This window comes from Polypterus senegalus, chromosome 5 (assembly GCF_016835505.1).
Source record: "Polypterus senegalus isolate Bchr_013 chromosome 5, ASM1683550v1, whole genome shotgun sequence".
NCBI classification, from domain to species: domain Eukaryota; kingdom Metazoa; phylum Chordata; class Cladistia; order Polypteriformes; family Polypteridae; genus Polypterus; species Polypterus senegalus.
Window position 1 is genome coordinate 189,204,473 of NC_053158.1, and position 19,107 is coordinate 189,223,579.

Below are 19,107 nucleotides of genomic sequence, written 5' to 3' on the forward strand. Positions count from 1 at the left end.
TGCTTAAACTGTAAAGGCTCAGTGCTTTTAACCTTTCCTCAAAACTCATCCCCTGTAGCCCTGGAATCAGCCCAGTCGCTCTTCCCTGGACCTTTTCTAGTGCTGCTATGTCCTTTTAGTAGCCTGGAGACCAAAACTGCACACAGGACTCCAGATGAGGTCTCACCGATATGTTATAAAACTTCAGCGTCACCTCCTTGGACGTGCATTCCACACATTAGGGTCTAGCCTTCTTAATGGCTTCTGAACACTGTCCAACAGTTGATAGCGATGAGTTCACTGTGACTCCTAAATCCTTCTTACAAGGGGTACTTTCAATTATCAGACTTCCCATTGTGTATTTTTTACTTCTTCCATGCATTACTTTACATTTACTGACATTATATTGCATCTGCCACAAATTTGCACATGCATGTATGCAGTCCAAGCTCTTCTGTAATGATTCAACGGAATCGAGATTATATATAAATCCACCAAGCTTGGAATCATCTGCAGACTTAACCAGTTTGTTACTTATATTCCTATCCAAATCATTTATATTTATATATAAAAATAGCAGCATTGTGTTCATGTATGGGTTTCTTCTGGGCACTCGGATTTTATTTTCACATCTCAAAGATGTGCTGTTAGCTTCAATGGCAATTTGACAGTATTTTTTTTTACATTAGCTGAGTACGAGTGAGTATAGAGGTGGGAGTGCCCTATAATGTACAGACAAACCATCCAGAGTTGGCAGGGTTCCTTGCCTTGTGCCATATTTTTAGGATGAGCTATGACTCATGCAAACCTGAATTTGGTTAATGAGATTTAGGATTACCCTCAGCAACTTAAAGTTCTGGTATTTTGTTGTATTGTAGTCGTAGGTGACCCTATTTTCCCCTTTAACACTCTTTATTACGTAGACGTTACAAGAATGTCTTAAATCCCATACTCTTTCAACACTGCCAGGTTCTGTGGTTGAGCACTTCCTCCTTCCTTCCGTTAAACATCTATAACTTCAGGCAATTAGATTGAGTAAAATAAAAAGGAAGGTGGTAAATTACAAATTTAATTATGTATCATTGATAATTAGTTCAAATTAGATGAAAGCAGAGTACAATGTGAGTGTTGCATACAAACCAAACCATACAACCTGATAACGCTATATGTGTAGTTTCAGGCGGCACATTAACTTGTAGTTACACTCTGTTCTTTCTGGTCACCTCTCTTCGGGATGGAACAATGCTAGAGAGAGATCATGCCTTTGTAGATCGCTCCTTATTTCCCCTTGTAGATCCTGACACAACTCCCTTTCTAGTTCAGCTACTTTACAGTGCAGCACTCACTAATGAAACAACCCACGCCAACTCAACCCCCGGTCTGCCATTTTCTCTTATTCCAAACAAACAAGAAAGAAAGGAAACAATTAAGCTACAAAACTGATCCAGATGGTGTTTTCCTTATCAGTGAAACTCTGGGGATATAAAACTGGTTTGTCCAGCGTCCTGACTCTTGTAGGTGCCAAGGTGAATAGACTGGCATCTCCACCAGGAGGAAGGGTAAATCCTTACCTGGACAGAAGGCCATAAAGGAAAGGAGTAGATAGAAAGGCAAACTGGCTGGGGTAGTCGTGAATAGCATTCCTGGCCAGGAGGATATAATAGAAGAACAGAGAAGGACTTTATCTTGGTGCCATGTAGTCCTGCAGTACCTCAGATGGCAGCATCCCTCAGGTAGAACTCCCATTTGCCCACCCACGGGATACATTGGGAACTGTAGTCCTGATGGACTGCCCTGACAGGGTACATGGGTACCACCAGAGGGAGATGTGCGGAGATGACTCGCAAATTTAAGGAGGTTCCTCCTGACCATGAAGTGCTTCTAGAGTGTAACCACATGGCACTGGAAGTACTCCCAGGTCTGGCATAAAAGAAGCTGTTCAACCTCATCCAGGTGAGTTGGAGTCAGGAGGTGGAGGACAAGGCTTGCCAGGAGGAGAATAGAGAATTAATATATGAATTATGCTTATGAGTATTTTTTTGAAAAAAGGACCTGAAATAGGTATTTTTGTGTAATAAAATTTACTTTGTTTTGAACCATTGGCTGTGTACATGCACTGTCTCTGGAGTCTGGAGCTCAGGGGAGCCTCCTATCTGTCACACTCTTTAACATTACAAATAAAACTTATAAAATATTTATCAACCTATACGCTAGATATTGCTTATTTTACACTCCACCACACTCCTCCATTAAAAGTACTGCTTTACGTTTCCTTAATACTCCATTTACCTTCAGGGCACCGACATCCTGGCTGACATTCTGTGGTATTAAGACAGGTGATACCCTGCTGTAAGTCAGAGCAGTGGCGTGGGCAGCGGTTGGCACAGTCCACAGTTTCCAGACCTGGTGGGCAGACTTCACCTTCTGTGAAATACAGGAAAATAAAGACAATGCTGAAGACTAACAGTAACAGGAGGTTGGAGAAAACATGTAGACCCCCTAATGATCACTTCACCTTTAGTGATGTAAACCAAGGACTAAACTAAAGTGACAGCATTTGCATGCCACAAAAAAGTTCCAAGCCAGGTGGCCTCGGGATCGTATGTCTGCTTTTGTGCAGATGATGTGGTCGTGTGGCTTCATTGGGCTGTGACCTTAGACACGCATTGAAGCAGTTTGCAAAAGTGAAGTGGCTGGGATGAGGATCAGCACCTCCAAGTTTATTGTCATGGTTCTCAGCTAGGAAAGAGTGGGATGTCCACCCCAGGTTGAGGATAAGGTGCTGCACAACCTTAGGAATTTGAGTATCTTGGGATCTTGTTAACAAGTCAGGGAAGAAGGGAGTGGGAGAACAGATAGGCAGATCGGAGCAGTGCCTGCAGCCATGTGGACATTGTACCAGCCAGTCATGATGAAAATGGAGCTGAGCTGAAAGGTAAAGCTCTCAGTTTACTGGTCAATCCACGTTCCTTCCCTCACCTATGGGCAGGAGCTTTGGATAGTGACAGAAAGAATTAGATCATGGATACAAGCGGCTGAAATGAGTTTCCATCACAGGGTGTCTGGGCACAGCCTTTGAGATAAGGTGAGAAGTGTAGAAATTCGGGAGGAGCTCAAATGTAGAGTTGGTTCGGGCATCTGATAAGGATGGGGAATTATTTCAAGTACAGTATACCCAACTGGGGGGAGACCTTGGGGTACACCCAGGAGAGATTATAACTATCGGCTAGCCTGGGAACACCTTGGTATCCCCCATAAGAGTTGGAGGAGGTGGTGGGGAAAGTGACCAGCAGGGATATACATAAGCAGCAGAAAATGGATGGATGGATGAATGGATACAAAAAAGTTCCAAATCAACAGCACTGATATAATCTTAAATTAAATACAGTCAGATGAGAACAAGTTTAAGGATAAAAAGATTCAAAAGACCCTCCATAAAGTATTGAACAGACATGTAGCCTACAGTTTATTCTACAGTTTTCTTGGCTCAGTTTTCATGCTATAAAATGACAGCTTTTCCTAATATAAACATATTTCATTTTTGCTAAAATTCACAACACAAGTCCTTGCCAATGTTGTCCTGGCATCACTCCCAGCTTTAAATGTACCATCACAGTTTATAAAACATATGTGGTAAGCTAAGAGCTGGGTGATATTTTTATAGTCAGCTATGAATTAAATAGTATTGGAGAATTATTAAAATAAACACGAATCCATCTGATGATCCACTCCACAAGGGCCACAAATAATGAAGGACTGGAGTTGTTCAAATCCTGCTGGGATGAAGATGAAAAAGACAGTTTGAAGAATAATAAATTGTGGCACCTTTCATTCTTTATTTGGATGTGCTACATGCTGTTATAATGAAATATGCGGATAAAGAAACTAATTCAAGAACAAGGAGAAACACTGGCAGCAAATAAATTTGTGACTCGGGTGGTCCAGAGGCCACTGTTAAATTTGCAGTACATTGGTATCAATGGCACTTAAACATTTAAATCAGAAAAAAAGTATGGTGCCTTCAAAAAGTATTCAGACCCCTTGACTTTTTTACATTTTGTTATATTGCAGCCTTGAGTTACAATCAGGGTGGTGCAGTGGTAGCGCTGCTGCCTTGCAGCTAGGAGACCTGGGTTCTCATCCCGGGTCCTCCCTGTGTGGAGTTTGCATGTTCTCCCTGTGTGATGTGTGGGTTTCCTCCTACAGTCCAAAGACATGCAGGTCAGGTGCATTGGTGTTCCTAAATTGTGCTTTGTGTGTGGGCTGCCATCCTGCCTGGGGTTTATTTCCTGCCCTGTGTTGGTTGGGATTGGCTTCAGCAGATCCCTGTGACCCTGTAGTTAGGATATAGCGGGTTGGATAATGGATGGATGGAGTTACAATCATTTACATTTGTTTCCTAATCAAGAAACACTCAATACTCCAGAATGACAAAGCGAAAACAGGACTTTACACATTTTTGAAAATTGATTAAAAATAAAAAACTGAACTATCCCATTGACACAAGTAGACCCTTTACCCAGTTCTTAGTTGATTCCAGCCCAGAGTCTTCTAGGGTTTCACCCAACAAGCATCACACACACACCTGGATTTGTGGATTTTCCTTGCTGCTGAAAAAGAACCCCACACCACGGTACCACCATGCTTCACCATTGGAATGGTTTTGTGCGGGTGGTGAGTAGTGCTTGGTTTCTTCTATTCATGACTCTAAACTTGACTTTATCAGATTAGAGTGTCTTGTTTCTCAAGACTTCTCTATGTACTGTTCACCCATGACTGTCAACCCATCCACCAATCAAACTTTATTGTTAAATTTGCGGATGATACAACTGTCATTGGGCTTGTAACAGAGAACAATGAAACTGCATATAGGGAAGAGGTTCAGAATCTGACAACAAGGTGCAACACCAACAACCTGGTCTTAAATACCAAAAAGACCAAAGAAGTTATTCAGGACTTTAGGACCACTAAAAAGACCAATCACAGTCCGATAGCAATCAATGCAGATGCTGTGGAGAGTGTTTCCAGTTTAAGTTTCTAGGAGTCACCATCTCAGAGGACCTGTCCTGGGCTGACAACAACTTGGCTATAATAGGCAAAGCACAACAACACCTCTTTTTTTCAGGAAGCTAAGGAGAGCTGACCTCCCCCAGAAGCTGCTGGTTAATTTCTATAGATGCACTATAGAGAGCATCTTGACTAAGTGCATGATGGCCTGGTACAACAGCTGCACCAAGGCTGCTAAAGAAGCCCTGCAGCGGGTCATAAAAACAGCAGAGGCCATTACTGGGACTGAACTGCCATCACTTGAACTCTTGTATAAGACTCGCTGTGTGAGAAGGGCCAAAAACATTCTCAAGGACAAAACTCATCCTGGAAATTCTTTGTTTGAGCTCCTCCCGTCAGGAAGACGCTTTAGGTCAATCCGTGTACGCACAAACAGACTAAAAAAGAGCTTTTTCCCATCTGCCATAAACTTTCTGAACTCTGAATCCTCAGTCTGAGATCATTTTTAATTGAACATGTGCAATATTCTATATTGGTAATGTGCAATATACTAATGTATTACAACATATAATATGTAATATACTATACATTAACAGGTGCAATAGCAATTTATGTTGCTGTACTTTGAGTAATAATAATTTTCTCTGGTTACTAGATCACTTAACACTGTATACAACATATCTGGAATTATTTGAATTTTCTTTAAATGCACCTTGGGGCTGTCACAAAATGTAATTTCGTTGTGTTACACAATGACAATAAAGTGCTTGAACTTGAAACTGAGAGTCCTTTGCGTGCTTTTTTGCAAACTCCAATTGGGCTTCCATGTCTGTTTTACTATCTGGCCACTCTGCTATAAAGCCCAGATTGATGGAGTGTTGCAGAGATGGTTGTCCTTCTGGAAGTTTCCTCCATGTCCACAGAAGTTCTCTGGAGCTTACTCAGAGTGACTATCTATTTTTTGGTCACTTTTCTTATCAAGGCCTTTTTCACCCCAAGTGATCAGTTTGGTCAGATAGCCAGCTCCACGAAGAGTTATGGCTGTTCAAAATTTATTCCATTTAAGAAGGCCAAGGAATCTTTAATGCTACAGGAATGTTTTTTTGTAGAACTTCCACATGACACAATTCTGCCTGTAAGCTCCCTTTGACCAAATTGCTTGTTTTTTACTCAGTTATGGGACCTTCTATAGATAGGTGTGCATCTTTCCTAATCATGTCATTGACCACACAGACCCCAAAAAAGGTGTAGAAACATCTCAGTGATGATCAATAGAACGTGATGCTTCTGAGCCAAATTACATCGTCACAGCAATGGGTCTGAATACTTGTGTCAATGGAATATTATGGTTTTTAGCTGTCATAAAGCTCAGATTTGTGGAGTGTAGCACTTCTGGAAGTTTCCCCATTTCCACAAGGATCTCTGGAGCATAGCCAGGGTGACCCATGGGTCCATAGTCACCTCTCTTACAACGGCCCTGCTGCCCTGATTTCTCAGTTTGGCCAGACAGCCAGCTCTACAAAGAATTATGGTTGTTCCAAAACTTCTTCTACTTAAGAATTATGGAGGCCAATGAGCTCTGGGGAATCTTTAATGCTAGAGACATTTTTTAGCCTTCCCCAGATCTGTGTCTTGACACAATCCTGTCTCTAAGCTCTGCAGGCAGTTCCTTTGACCTTGAGATTTGTTTTTGCTCATATGTGAGACCTTCTCTAAGCAAGTGTATGCATTTCCTAATCATGTCCAGTCAAATTAATTGACCACAACTGGACTCCAAAAAAGGTGTAGAAACATCTCAGCAATGATCGATAGAATGTGATGCTCCTGATCCAAATTACATTGTCATAGCAAAGGGTCTGAATATTATCTCAATGGAATATTTTTTATTTTGAATAAATCTGCAAGCAATCCTAAAATCCTACTTTTGCTTTGTCATTCTAGGTTTTTGAGTGTTGCTTGATGAGGGAAAAATGAATTTAAATGACTCCAGTATAAAGCTGCAACATAACAAAATGTGAAAATGTGAAGGGGGTCTAAATATTTTCTGAAGACACTCTACCCGAAACTCAGAATTTAGAATGGATTGAAAATCAACTCTTAAAAAGTCCACCACAGCCCCTGAGGAGCAAGCTTGCAGCAAGATCTGTCGATATACCTGCTTTGCAACCAAAATCTAGGAATGTCATATGCCTGGATACTTTCCATTTTTCATTTTGACACTGTTATTTTTTCATTATTTCACCAGAGCAGAAGAACAAGACATTGGTAACCCAAAGCAAAACACATAAAGCATATCACTTATAGGAATGATATGCTCCTGCAGCGGCCATTTTGAAAAGCCATCAGAGAATCGGTACCGTGTTTCATTGAAATAACAGCAGTGTTATCAGAAGCGAATACTTCATCGTTCTCCTTACCACAGGGTTTGGTGTTACAAAGCTTTATCTGGTTCTTATCGCCTTCACAGTTACTTCCGCCATTTTTGGGTGGAGGACTAGAGCAAGTCCTGGTACGAACAGATTTTCCACCCCTGCACTTTCTGTCACACTTTGACCAAGGACTCCATCGAGACCAGCCACCGTCCACTGAAATATCAAAGCAAAACTGTTTAAGGAAAAGATCTGCAGTTTCTATACATTGGTTATTCTTTGATTTTGTCCAAATATGTTATAAATTACAACTAATTAAAAATATATCTTTCACATATTGGATGTTAAAATGTTTAATACTCAGGTATTGGAAGGTTATTATCTTCATTATTTTCTTTCTGAAAGAATAAGAACTTGGCAGAAGATATGAACCACAGTTGTTACATGAACATGAATAACATGTACATTTTACTGTAATTATGTTTATGTATTTAAATATAAAAGTTTCATTCATTATCCATACCATCAATGCCATGATGCTTGCCAGAGTTTTGTCCCGATAAATCTGAGGACTATTAGAAGAACATTCACACTTTTTATACCGACACCCTTATCTATTAGTCTACATGTCTAAGATACACTATGTGGCCATCACACCCATTTGAGCTTTCTGCACATCTCAATCCAAAACCATTGGTATTCATATGGAGTTGCCCTCCCTTTGTGACTATAACAGCCGCCATTCTTCTAGGAAGGCTTTCCACAAGAGTTTGGTTTGTACCTGCAGGAATTTGTGTCCATTCATCTAAAAGATCATTTATGAGGTCAGGTAGGACTACTGATGTTGGATGAGAAGATCTGACTCACAACCAGTGCTCCAATTCATCACAAAGGTGTTCAAGGGGATTGAGGCCAGTGCTCTGTGCAAGCTTCTTGAGTTCTTATGAATTATTATTATTATTAGTATTTATGTTTTGTTTCAGCAGTTTTGGTTATTTTTTTCATGTCTGAGCCATATTGTTGTTGGCAATAATGGTCTCTGCTGCCACCCCGTGATGCCTGAAGTAATAATATGTGATATCATCACTCAGAAGTTATTTAAGATGGCAGAACACTGTTCCTGACAAACAAGATTTTGGGTTAAGTAGATAGTGACTTTTGACTTTGAATTTTGGTTAATGTATTGGCTTTGGTGAATTTGTGGTTGGCATTTTCACTCTGATACTTGCAAGTTTTAACCAGAGGTTTTCCATTTCATATTGTGATCCTTTTTTTTTTTACCATTTTTTTCAATGCTGTCTCCACTCTGGCCATACACTAGTGATGGGTCATTCTTGAACGATTCGTTTATTTTGAACAAATCTTTAATGTGACTCGGGAAGAATGAGTCGTCTCGTGGGATTTGCGCAACTTCCTATAATTTCTGTATTGGAATTATTGATTCACCTGTTTTGAGTCTTCGAGTTTTTCACGTGAAAGCCCCATAAGCTTAACCTATGCAGTCTGAGCCGGAAAGAGAATTGATTAGTTCATTCCTCGAGTCTTTCGAGTCGTTCGTTCTTTTGTCACACGACCACTTACCGGCTCAGTACCTCAGTCAAATACTAATGTAAAATTCCTTTTGTTGTATGTTGGATCATATTTAGAAATTATCATAAAATTATCAAAAATATCTAAAAGGCTATGATTTTGTTACTGTTTCTTGAGGATCTGTGGTGTGTTATTTTATAAACAAATAATCCTGTTACAAATAAATTATTGATTAATTTGTCCTTTCATTGTCATTGTCTATCAGTAAACAAACACTAGGCTATATAACAGGTAACAGGTAACATTTTAATTATATTTTGCTAAAATGAACGAAATGAACAAAATAACTCGATAAAAGATTCGTTCATTTTGCTGAACGAGACTCAAAGGTCCGAGTCGGTAAAATGATCCGAACTTCCCATCACTACCATACACCTATATTGTAACTAATGTGACAGCTGCATCTATTTACTTTTGGATATGGTGGTGCTTGGACTTCAATTTCTTCCACCATATCAAACAGAATTGGGGTTCTCTTAAAGTGCTTGTCCTTTAGGAAGGCAGTGTGGTGTAGTAGTTAAGACTTTGGCCTTTACATGCTGAGGTTGTGGATTCAAATCCCACTACTGACACCATGTAATGATAAGCAAGTCACATCACCTGTCCATGCTCCAATTTGAATAACAAAACAAAATGTAACCAGCTGTATCTAAAATGTTGTAAGTCACCTTAGATAAAGGTATCAGCCAAAAAAGTAATGGCTTTTCTAAGAAATTGTGAACCATTACTTTAGGGTTACTTCAAAATAGTAACCTTTACCACACTGATAGCTCACTGTTTGATGAAAACCTACCCCACCTACAAAATCATAATTAAAACGACATATAAAGGTTCATCAAGTCCAGCCATCTATCTGCCATAACCACTTAAGCCGTTCAGGGTTATGGAGGCCAGGGTCTGTTTCAGCATCTATTATACAATTTCTTAGTTACACGCTGTTGTGTTTTGGTTGAGGGCTCCATCCCATTCATGAATACTCATAAAAAATAAAGTGGCAAAAATGATCAAATATTCATGATTGCTTTGCAGTATGATGGTATTTTATCCACTAGATGGCAGCAGAATATTGTCTCACGGTCTCGAGAGTTCTTTGGGCTTAACGATGTACACAGGATCATAACAGCTAAATCCCGAGAGATGTTCAGAGTTAACTGTATTTACACAGAATTCTGAACTCAATTGACAATTTGTGCTTATCATTAAGGAGGTTAAATTTACTTTATGATAGACATGGGGATTCTCTTAGTGTAATAACAAGTACGGTAACTCCAAGACAAAAAAAAAATCTTTTTAAAGCTGTTTTTGTGATAACATTCTTTTAAAATCTGGTTTGTCACAGAGCCACTCTGTTAGGTTTATAACTTTGGCTATTGCAAGATATATATATATTTGCAACATTAGCTAGTTAGTATAGAGTAATATTTAACAAATGAGTTCAATCAATTGAATTTTCAAATGTCACAAACTCACGGTAATTTAATTTTCCAAATCAGTTTTACTTTACCCCATTATTTCAGAACTCTTCTTAAACATCCTTTATTCTGCTATTTTCTTGTTGTCTTACCAGAGTGATATTTTTGTGTTGCTTATGTTTGTGTATAAATCCAGAATTAGAAAAATAACTTGAGCGAAATTGCTTGTATTCACTTTCTCCCAACTGAGAGACTGCATCCCATAAGCCAACCTGCCTCTCAAATACTTAATAAACAGGTATGTGCTTTTTCACTAAGTTTGTGAGACACTACTGCTATTACATTTTAGGAATTATGGTATCAACTTGGTACTGAAGTGTTGGTTCTTTTGACATCCCTAATGGTGACTATTGACAGTTTTCCAAAGCCAGGATGGGAGAAATGGTTACAGTGTTAAAGGTGGCATTTTAGACCCCCTTTTTAACTAGACATGTGGCTCATGTGACTATATTGTTCTTCTTGCAAATATCCACTTCATGTCAATTTGTGGTATGCATTCTTTACAAAGGCTAGGAGTCTTACCTCGACAGGCTCGAATGTTACAGAATTGGGTCTCTACATTTCCTCCCATGATATCATCACACCAGCTGCCATTTATGCCAGGGGATACAAAGGTCCTGAGACGTTGCTGCTGCCCGACTCCACAAGACCTTGAACATTCCCCCCAGCTTGACCATGGGTTCCAGGAGCAGTTCCTATGGGCACAATCCTCTCCCTGGCAATATTCTGTTCCTGTTAAGAAACAAACTTGTAATGAGTGCGTAGATGATTAAAAGCCAGTAATTCTAAATGTCTCATGTTGAGACGTATTATGCCATTTGGGATATGCTGACAACGAGCATCTGCTTATAGAGAAAAAAATGAGGAAAATGGAAATAGCAAAAGTGGAAAAGGTATATACGCAAAAGAAAAGGCTTTTAAGAACCCTCATAACCCTTATGAATCCTCTAAATTTCTTTTTCCGGTGTTATTTGGTAACAAGATGGAAATAAGCTTAGGCTGAATGCTAATGCTCAATGTCGTGTTCCCACTCAAATTTACCTGCTCACTTGTAGGATATGAAACCCAGAATACCCACGGAAAACAAACCACATAAATTCAGAACAAAAACTCCACACAGACAGTAAACTGGCCAGGAGATCAACTCATAGTCCTGGACCAGTGGCTTAATGCAACTGAATTTAATCAAACACATTTCTAAATGGATCTAATATATCTTGGGCTATAGTTCCATCAGTTCATCCAAGTGAGTGCACTTAATCCATTCACAGATCCTGTTGCCTAACTTTGCAGCAGTAGGTAGAGGGTAGAAAAGAGCACCAGTTCATTCAGGGTACACACACACACACACACACACACACTCACACACTAATCTAAATTACAGACAATAATTAATGTATTACGTGTCTTGGAATGACAGCGGAAAACCAAGATACCCTGAGAAGACCTCAACATACACTGGGAGAACGTGTTTACTCCAGTGACCAGAACCATGATCTGATGTCAAGGCTAAAGAGCTGTGAAGCAGAATTGCTACCTGCTGCCAGTGATATATTCATCAATGGCCTTCCCAGGGCTGAAGCTCATATAGTTCATACAGAATGTACTGTGAACAAGATCTCCTCTCCAAGACTAACCAAACAAGTACAGTTGTGTTACCTCCTGATTTTTCCATATTTTCAAAGTGTGAATAACTGCAAACCCAATAATTAAACTCGAAATTAGGTAAGGCTATGGCCAGGCTCTGCTTTAGATCTTTGCAGGTTCATCTTTTTAATGTGTCCTTTTTCCCTACCGGACAAATAAAATTATATTTTTGATGTAACTTTTTAAAAAAAAACATAATATAAATAGGGAAACTCTGGAAGAGTTTAGGTTTCTTTAGCTGGGAGTATTAAAGTGATGAGAACCTGTTAACATTTTATTTTATCACCTGTCTCCATCAATCCCTATGTTTTATATAAATGTCTGCCACCATGACTAACTTCATGTCCTCCTTCACCACATCCATAAACCATAAACCTCCTCTTTGGTCTTTCTCTTCTCCTCTTGCCTGGTGGTTCCATCCTCAACATTCCTTTCCCGATGTACCCCTCATCTCCACTCTGCATGTGCCCAAACCATCTCAATCCAGCCTCTCTCACAGGAACAACACAGGTGCAACAGTTTCATGACTAATATACTCAATCTTAATTCTGTCTACCCTTGTTAATCCATCCATCCATCCATTATCCAACCTGCTATATCCTAACTACAGGGTCACAGGGGTCTGCTGGAGCCAATCCCAGCCAACACAGGGCGCAAGGCTGGAAACAAACCCTGGGCAGGGTGCCAGCCCACCACAGGACATGCGCACACACAGACACACCAAGCACACACTAGGGACAATTTAGGATCACCAATGCACCTAACCTGCATGTCTTTGGGCTGTGGGAGGAAACCATGCAAACACGGGGAGAAAATGTAAACTCCACGCAGGGAGGACCCGGGAAGCGAACCCAAGTCTCTTAACTGTGAGACAGCAGTGCTACCCACTGCACCACCGTGCCGCCACCCTTGTTAATTTGAAATTTGATAACTCCAGCACTTCCTGCCCTGCCTCCTGTCTCTTTGTCAGTGACACCGTCTCCAAAACATTACAGCATAGCTGGTCTCACTACCATTTTGTAGACCTTCTCTTTCACTCTTGCAGTTACTCTCCTATCACAAATCACTCCTGCCACTCTTTGGCACCTAGTCCACCCTGCTTGCACTCTCTTCTTCACCGCTCTGCCACACTCTCTGTTGCTTTGGACTGTTGAACCATGTATTTAAATTTGCCTACCTTCACCGCATCTGCTCCTTGCAGTCACACCCTTCCACCACCTTCCCTCTCATTCACACATACTATGGCAAGGTGGTGGAAGGGTGTGACTGCAAGGAGCAGATGCGGTTAAAATTAACATTTTAATCTCTAAATGTTAATTCGGCTTGCCATACACACATGTACTCCATGGTACTCCTATTAGCTTTTATTCCTCTTCTCTCCACCTCTATCGGTTCATCTCAACCTACTGTCTACTCTCACTACAGATCACAATGTCGCCAGTGAACCTCACAGTCCACCGAGACTCCTGCATGACCTCATCTGTCATCGCTAGTCCTAGCCACTTAATTACTCCAAAATAACATCAAGTCGAGTTTTGAAGGTCTCTACTGTCTACCACACTACTTGGTCAGTTACTCCATGTGTCTGTGGTTCTCTGTGTGGAGAAAAACTTCCTAATATTTGCGCAAAATTTACCCTTAAGTTTCCAACTTTGTCCATGTGTTCTTGTGGAACTCATTTTAAAGTAACAGTCTCAATCCACTGGACTAATTCGTTTCATAATTTTAAACACTAAAATCAGTCTTAATCTACCTAATTTACTACTTTGAATATTATTATTATAATTTAATATTATTATCTTTGTGGTGATAGAATCAATATCAGGAAAACTACAAAACATTATCCTGAGTGCCATTTTGTGGCTTTGGTGTGCCTGAAAGCCATGACGTCATTCATTCTGAAATGTGAACTCCTACTCCCTGCTCGTAGTGGGTGTAGGACGCTTCATAACTTCTTCTCATGTCCAATGTTCCCTCTAAGGTGTAGCATATAGTGAACAAAAAACATTGTTTATGAGCGACAATTTGTTTAAGCCAAAAATTTATGAGCAACAATTTTCGCGATAAGTACGAGCGACGCCGTCGGAATGAGCGATCGTGTATGAGCGACACTCTGAATTCGTGTGAGCGATTGCTCACGCGCTCAGCTTAGAGGGAACATTGCTCCTGTCCTAATCTGTGGCAGGACAAATTCTCACCCCAGTCAGACTTTCATTGCAAATCCATGAAGTAATTCTGAGACGCTTGATAAATACGAGCACAGATCTGTTCTGAGGCAATCAAAGGAAAGCGACCCAACCTAGCATGCAATGCAAAAGAGTTAACTAGGAGAAGTGCATTCTTAGTCAAACTTATTTTGAATTCAGTGAACCAATTGTATGCTGGTCTTAAAATAAACTCACATTGCAATATAAAGAAAGACAAATATGGAATTAAATCACTACCATAACACTTTACACTTGCAAAAGTGTACTCCATGGAGAAGACTCATATTGGTTAAAACAAACTGCCACACTGACAGGATCTGTTCATTCTAAGTCTGATTGTTGCTTTGATAAACCTGTCTGAGAGTGCAGTATGTGGCAGAGAGACATGAATCCTTGTGATTGCTGATAGACCTGTCACACATCTGGACTGCACTGTATACTGTATGATACGTACAGTGCGTGGAAATGAATGACAGGATTAGATCTCTAGACACCATAATGGCCAGGTGAGCACTCACTTACAGATGGGTGAAGCCAGCAACAGGTGACTATGAACATTCTAGAAGAACTCTGGTGCTTCCAAAGCTTATGAAAATTAATTTGCAGAGGACTGAGAAACCCTAAATTGGAATGCAAAAGTTGCCATGTTGGATCAGCAGATGTTTCATCATTCATCTGAATGGCTTATTTAGTTGAAGCTGAACTGAAGCCACTTGAGCTAATGATGAGATTTCTTCAGTCTGGTTCTTAATGACTTACTACCGATACATATAACATGACCTGGATGATTGAAACCTTACAGACTTATTGATTCATATGTCGATTTTATGGTTGACACACAGATTGTGTCTGAGTGATCAATAAGTCTTGAGTACCATGTGCTTCTGTACTTGTATAAGAATTCTGTAGCAAATTAACCATAATCAAACCTTGCTGATGTCTTTAATAAAATGTATGTTATGGACATGGTGTAACTCAGTGTTTCTCAACCTTTACGTATTTGTGACCCGAGTTTTCATAACAGTTTTAAACGTGCCCCCCTAACGTTTTTTTGAAAGGAGCCCACTAATACCAATTTGTTCTTTTTTAATTAATGATATATCATAGATGTATATTCTACTGTGGCACGTGGCTGGGGGTGGTACCCAGCCGGGATGCCCAAGAGGACCGGGGGAGGGCTCACGCTTCCTCCAGACCACAAGGGGGCGACTGCCAACGTTTGCTGTTGGGGCCACGGGTACAGAGCTTGGAAGCTCAACTCTGTAGGGGCCCGTGGTCACCACCAGGGGGCGCCCCAATGCCTGGTCTGTACTAACCCCTACTCTTTCTTCTGTTTCCTTTTCCAAGCCACCACCATCTACTCAAAGCACCGTGATGTTCCAACAATGATGGATGGATTAAAAGCCAGAAGTCTGTATGACCATCAGCATCAAGTGACTCCGTGAGAACTCTAACTACAAAGAGGACTGTTTCATTTATGTTAGGTAGAATGCCCAGAGGGGACTGGGCGGTCCTGTGGCCTGGAACCCCTGCAGATTTTATTTTTTTCTCCAGCCGTCTTTTAGTTTTATTTTTTTGTTTTTTCTGTCCATCGGACCTTACTCCTTTTCTATGTTAACTAATGTTGTCTTATTTTAATTTCATATTTTGTCTTTTATTTTTCTATTCTTCATTATGTAAAGCACTTTGAGCTACTTTTTGTATGAAAATGTGCTATAGAAATAAATGTTGTTGTTGTTGTTGGAGAGCCCTGGACCTCAGCACTTCCGCCACGCCAGGAAGTGCTGGGGGGAAGAGGAGCAGGGACACCCGGAGTGCTTCCGGGGATGCAGCCGGCACTGGGGCGTGTCGGTGGAAGATTGCCGGAGCACACCTGGAGCACATCCGGGTGATTATAAAAGGGGCCGCCTCCCTTCATTCAGGGCTGGAGTTGGGTGGAAGAGGACAAGATCTGGAGGAGAGTAAAAGAGGCGGCTTGAAGAAGAGGCATAGTGTGGTGTTGGCCTGGACTTTGGGGGAGTCTGTGGGTTGTGTGGCACTTATGGCCAATTGTAAATACAGTTGTAAATAAACGTGGGGTGGTGAATTTACCGTGTCTTCCTGTCTGTGTCCGAGGCTCATTCCACACTACTTAACTTTTATCGACATTTATCTAACTCTATATTTATTTTTCTAGTATCGGAATGTAGTTTAAGGTAATTTGTTTTGGTTTCAATAGATGCATTTTTCATATTTTCGATTTTTGTTTTCTTTTCTTCACATCTTCGCGCCCCCCTTTTTGTTACTTAGGGGGGCCCGCCCCACAGTTTGAGAACCACTGGTGTAACTCAATAAGCCCCTTTAAAACAACAAGTGCTGCGATAGGTAGCTGCCTAATCATTGCTGTGTGTCATAAGGTGTCTGAAGCACCCAGGGTTCCATAGGGGTGAGTTAGTGCGGCCCTACTTGCTGTATTTCATGCTGAAATATGTTTATACAGCAGGATCAAAAGTTATCACATCATAAAACTGTTAATCATTTCTGAACTGCCAACTGCTCAGTAGTAAATTTTTGAAATGTACTCCTCAGCATATCCTTATATTATGTCCTTCACAGTAAAATGGCATAGAGAACTGCTTAGGCTGTGTAATTCAAAAAGACTTTAAAACTATAAAAATGATTAAATTAATATCAAAGTCACTGACCAGAACACTGCGGCAAATTGCAGACCATCTCCTGGGATGTCTCGCCAGTGCAGTTCTCATGGCTGACACAGTTCCGTGTTCGAATCTTCAGTGCTGGATCCTTGGTGTCAGTACAGGATTTTGAACAGGGACTCCAGCTGGTCCAGGGACCAAAGCCATCCAGAGTATCTACAGAAAACAGCAAAGACACTGCTTAAAATTTACTAAAAATTAAAAACTGAAATCTCTCGTCTATAAGTATTCAGACCCTTTGCACCCCAAATTCAACTCCATTTCAACACATCTGTAACTTTTTGTTCTAAAATGAATCCATACTGTTCTTGTGTCTTCACTTTACTGAGAGCAGCTGACCACTTTGACTTTCAGTTCAATGATATTTTTGCGATCAATCCATCCATTTTTATAACCTTTTCCATTCCAAAGCCATAAGGACAATGGGCCTCAAGTATAAACAGTGTGTATGCACAAAAATGTTACAAATGCTAGTTTCCACGCTCACTTCGAGATGTACAAAAACTAAGCTTAGCGTAAAGCCGTGCGCATTTTCACAGCAGTCTCAGACCATGCGCACGCACATTTCTGCTTCATTTTGCAAACAGGTCAAAACAGTGCTACTGTTTCTGTGTGGTTTACCTTTCTTTTTTATATTGGCATCCATGACATATCAAATACACCAAATTAACTGCATATCGTTTACAAATTTAAGGCACTTGATTGTAATTAATCTCTAGGAATATAACGGTGCACAGAATGGCTGATTACCATAACTGCTTTAGCGTTGTTAGAAAACATCGCAAATGTATGAATTAGAAGAGAGCGCATATTTAGAGATCATACAGATTTCTTGTCCCTTGATGATGACTGGCTTCTCAGTCAATTTCGATTTCCAAGAGCTATCCTCTTGGCACTGTATGCTGAACTGGCAGTGGCTTTACAAAGGCAGACTTTGAGGAATTGTACTCAGTATCTGCTCCTCTGCAAGTTCTGCTCACCCTTGGGTTTTTATCCATAGGAGCTTTTCAATGTGTACTGGCTGTCCAATTGGGTATTTCTCAGTCATCACTGAGTCTTGCCATGCCAGCTGTATGGGATGGTATTATCCACTTGTCATTCAGATATATAAGATCTCCTTACAATGTAGTTGAACGGGCAAACATCAAAGTTGAATTCACAGTAACGTCTGATTTTCATAATATGATTAATCAGAGGGCGGCATGGTGGTGCAGTGGTAGCGCTGCTGCCTCGCAGTTAGGAGACCCGGGTTCGCTTCCTGGGTCCTCCCTGCGTGGAGTTTGCATGTTCTCCCCGTGTCTGCGTGGGTTTCCTCCGGGCATTCCGGTTTCCTCCCACAATCCAAAGACATGCAGGTTAAGTGGATTGGCGATTCTAAATTGGCCCTAGTGTGTGCTTGGTGTATGGGTGTGTTTGTGTGTGTCCTGCGGTGGGTTGGCACCCTGCCCAGGATTGGTTTCTGCCTTGTGCCCTGTGTTGGCTGGGATTGGCTCCAGCAGACCCCCGTGACCCTGTATTTGGATTCAGCGGGTTAGAAAATGGATGGATTAATCAGAACGACTGACTGCACGAATGTTGCTATAAAGGTGCCTTCAGAGAATGAATTATCTTATGCCAATGGAAAGCACTTGCACTCCATTAATGTGAAAATTACCTGTGATGCCAAAATGTATCTCATTCCTGTTGTGGTGAGGTATATAAATGTCTCGCCAATAACTGCAGCAACTCGCGGCTCAAACAATGTGTGGCTTGGGCATCTGCTACCTCCTCCAGCGGTGTTGACACTCAAATGGTGGGCTGCGACTTCCCTTTTCACGTTGACTTTGATATTTGACCTCTTCTTTTTTTACTTCAGGCACTGTGTGAATTTCTGAACTTGAACTTTTGAGTGCCTCTGCCATGCTGTGCTGCTCCATCAATTACCTTTTGTTGCTTATACCAGTGCTTAAGCTACCAATGCCTCCACTTCACTGAGCAGGACCTCCATTTCACATTCACTGAAATTCTTTTTTTGCCATTGTTTTTTAACAAAATACTGAACCAAAGGGACTATTAATATTCTATCCATCCATTATACAACCCGCTATATCTTAACTACAGGGTCACAGGGAGCTGCTGGAGCCAATCCCAGCCAGCACAG

The 19,107-nt window shown here is 40.8% G+C and overlaps 1 protein-coding gene across 1 annotated transcript in view; it reads right to left on the minus strand.

Moving 5' to 3' along the window:
* The window catches only part of scospondin (subcommissural organ spondin), a 417,078-nt gene that overhangs the window by 89,880 nt on the left and 308,091 nt on the right, over positions 1 to 19,107 (minus strand). The window contains exons 80-84 of the mRNA XM_039754138.1: positions 16,956 to 17,123; positions 15,626 to 15,628; positions 10,940 to 11,149; positions 7,404 to 7,571; positions 2,269 to 2,403 (exon numbers count right to left, since the gene is read on the minus strand). Coding sequence (XP_039610072.1) covers positions 2,269 to 2,403; positions 7,404 to 7,571; positions 10,940 to 11,149; positions 15,626 to 15,628; positions 16,956 to 17,123 — 684 coding nt within the window. The remainder of the gene's footprint in view (positions 1 to 2,268; positions 2,404 to 7,403; positions 7,572 to 10,939; positions 11,150 to 15,625; positions 15,629 to 16,955; positions 17,124 to 19,107) is intronic.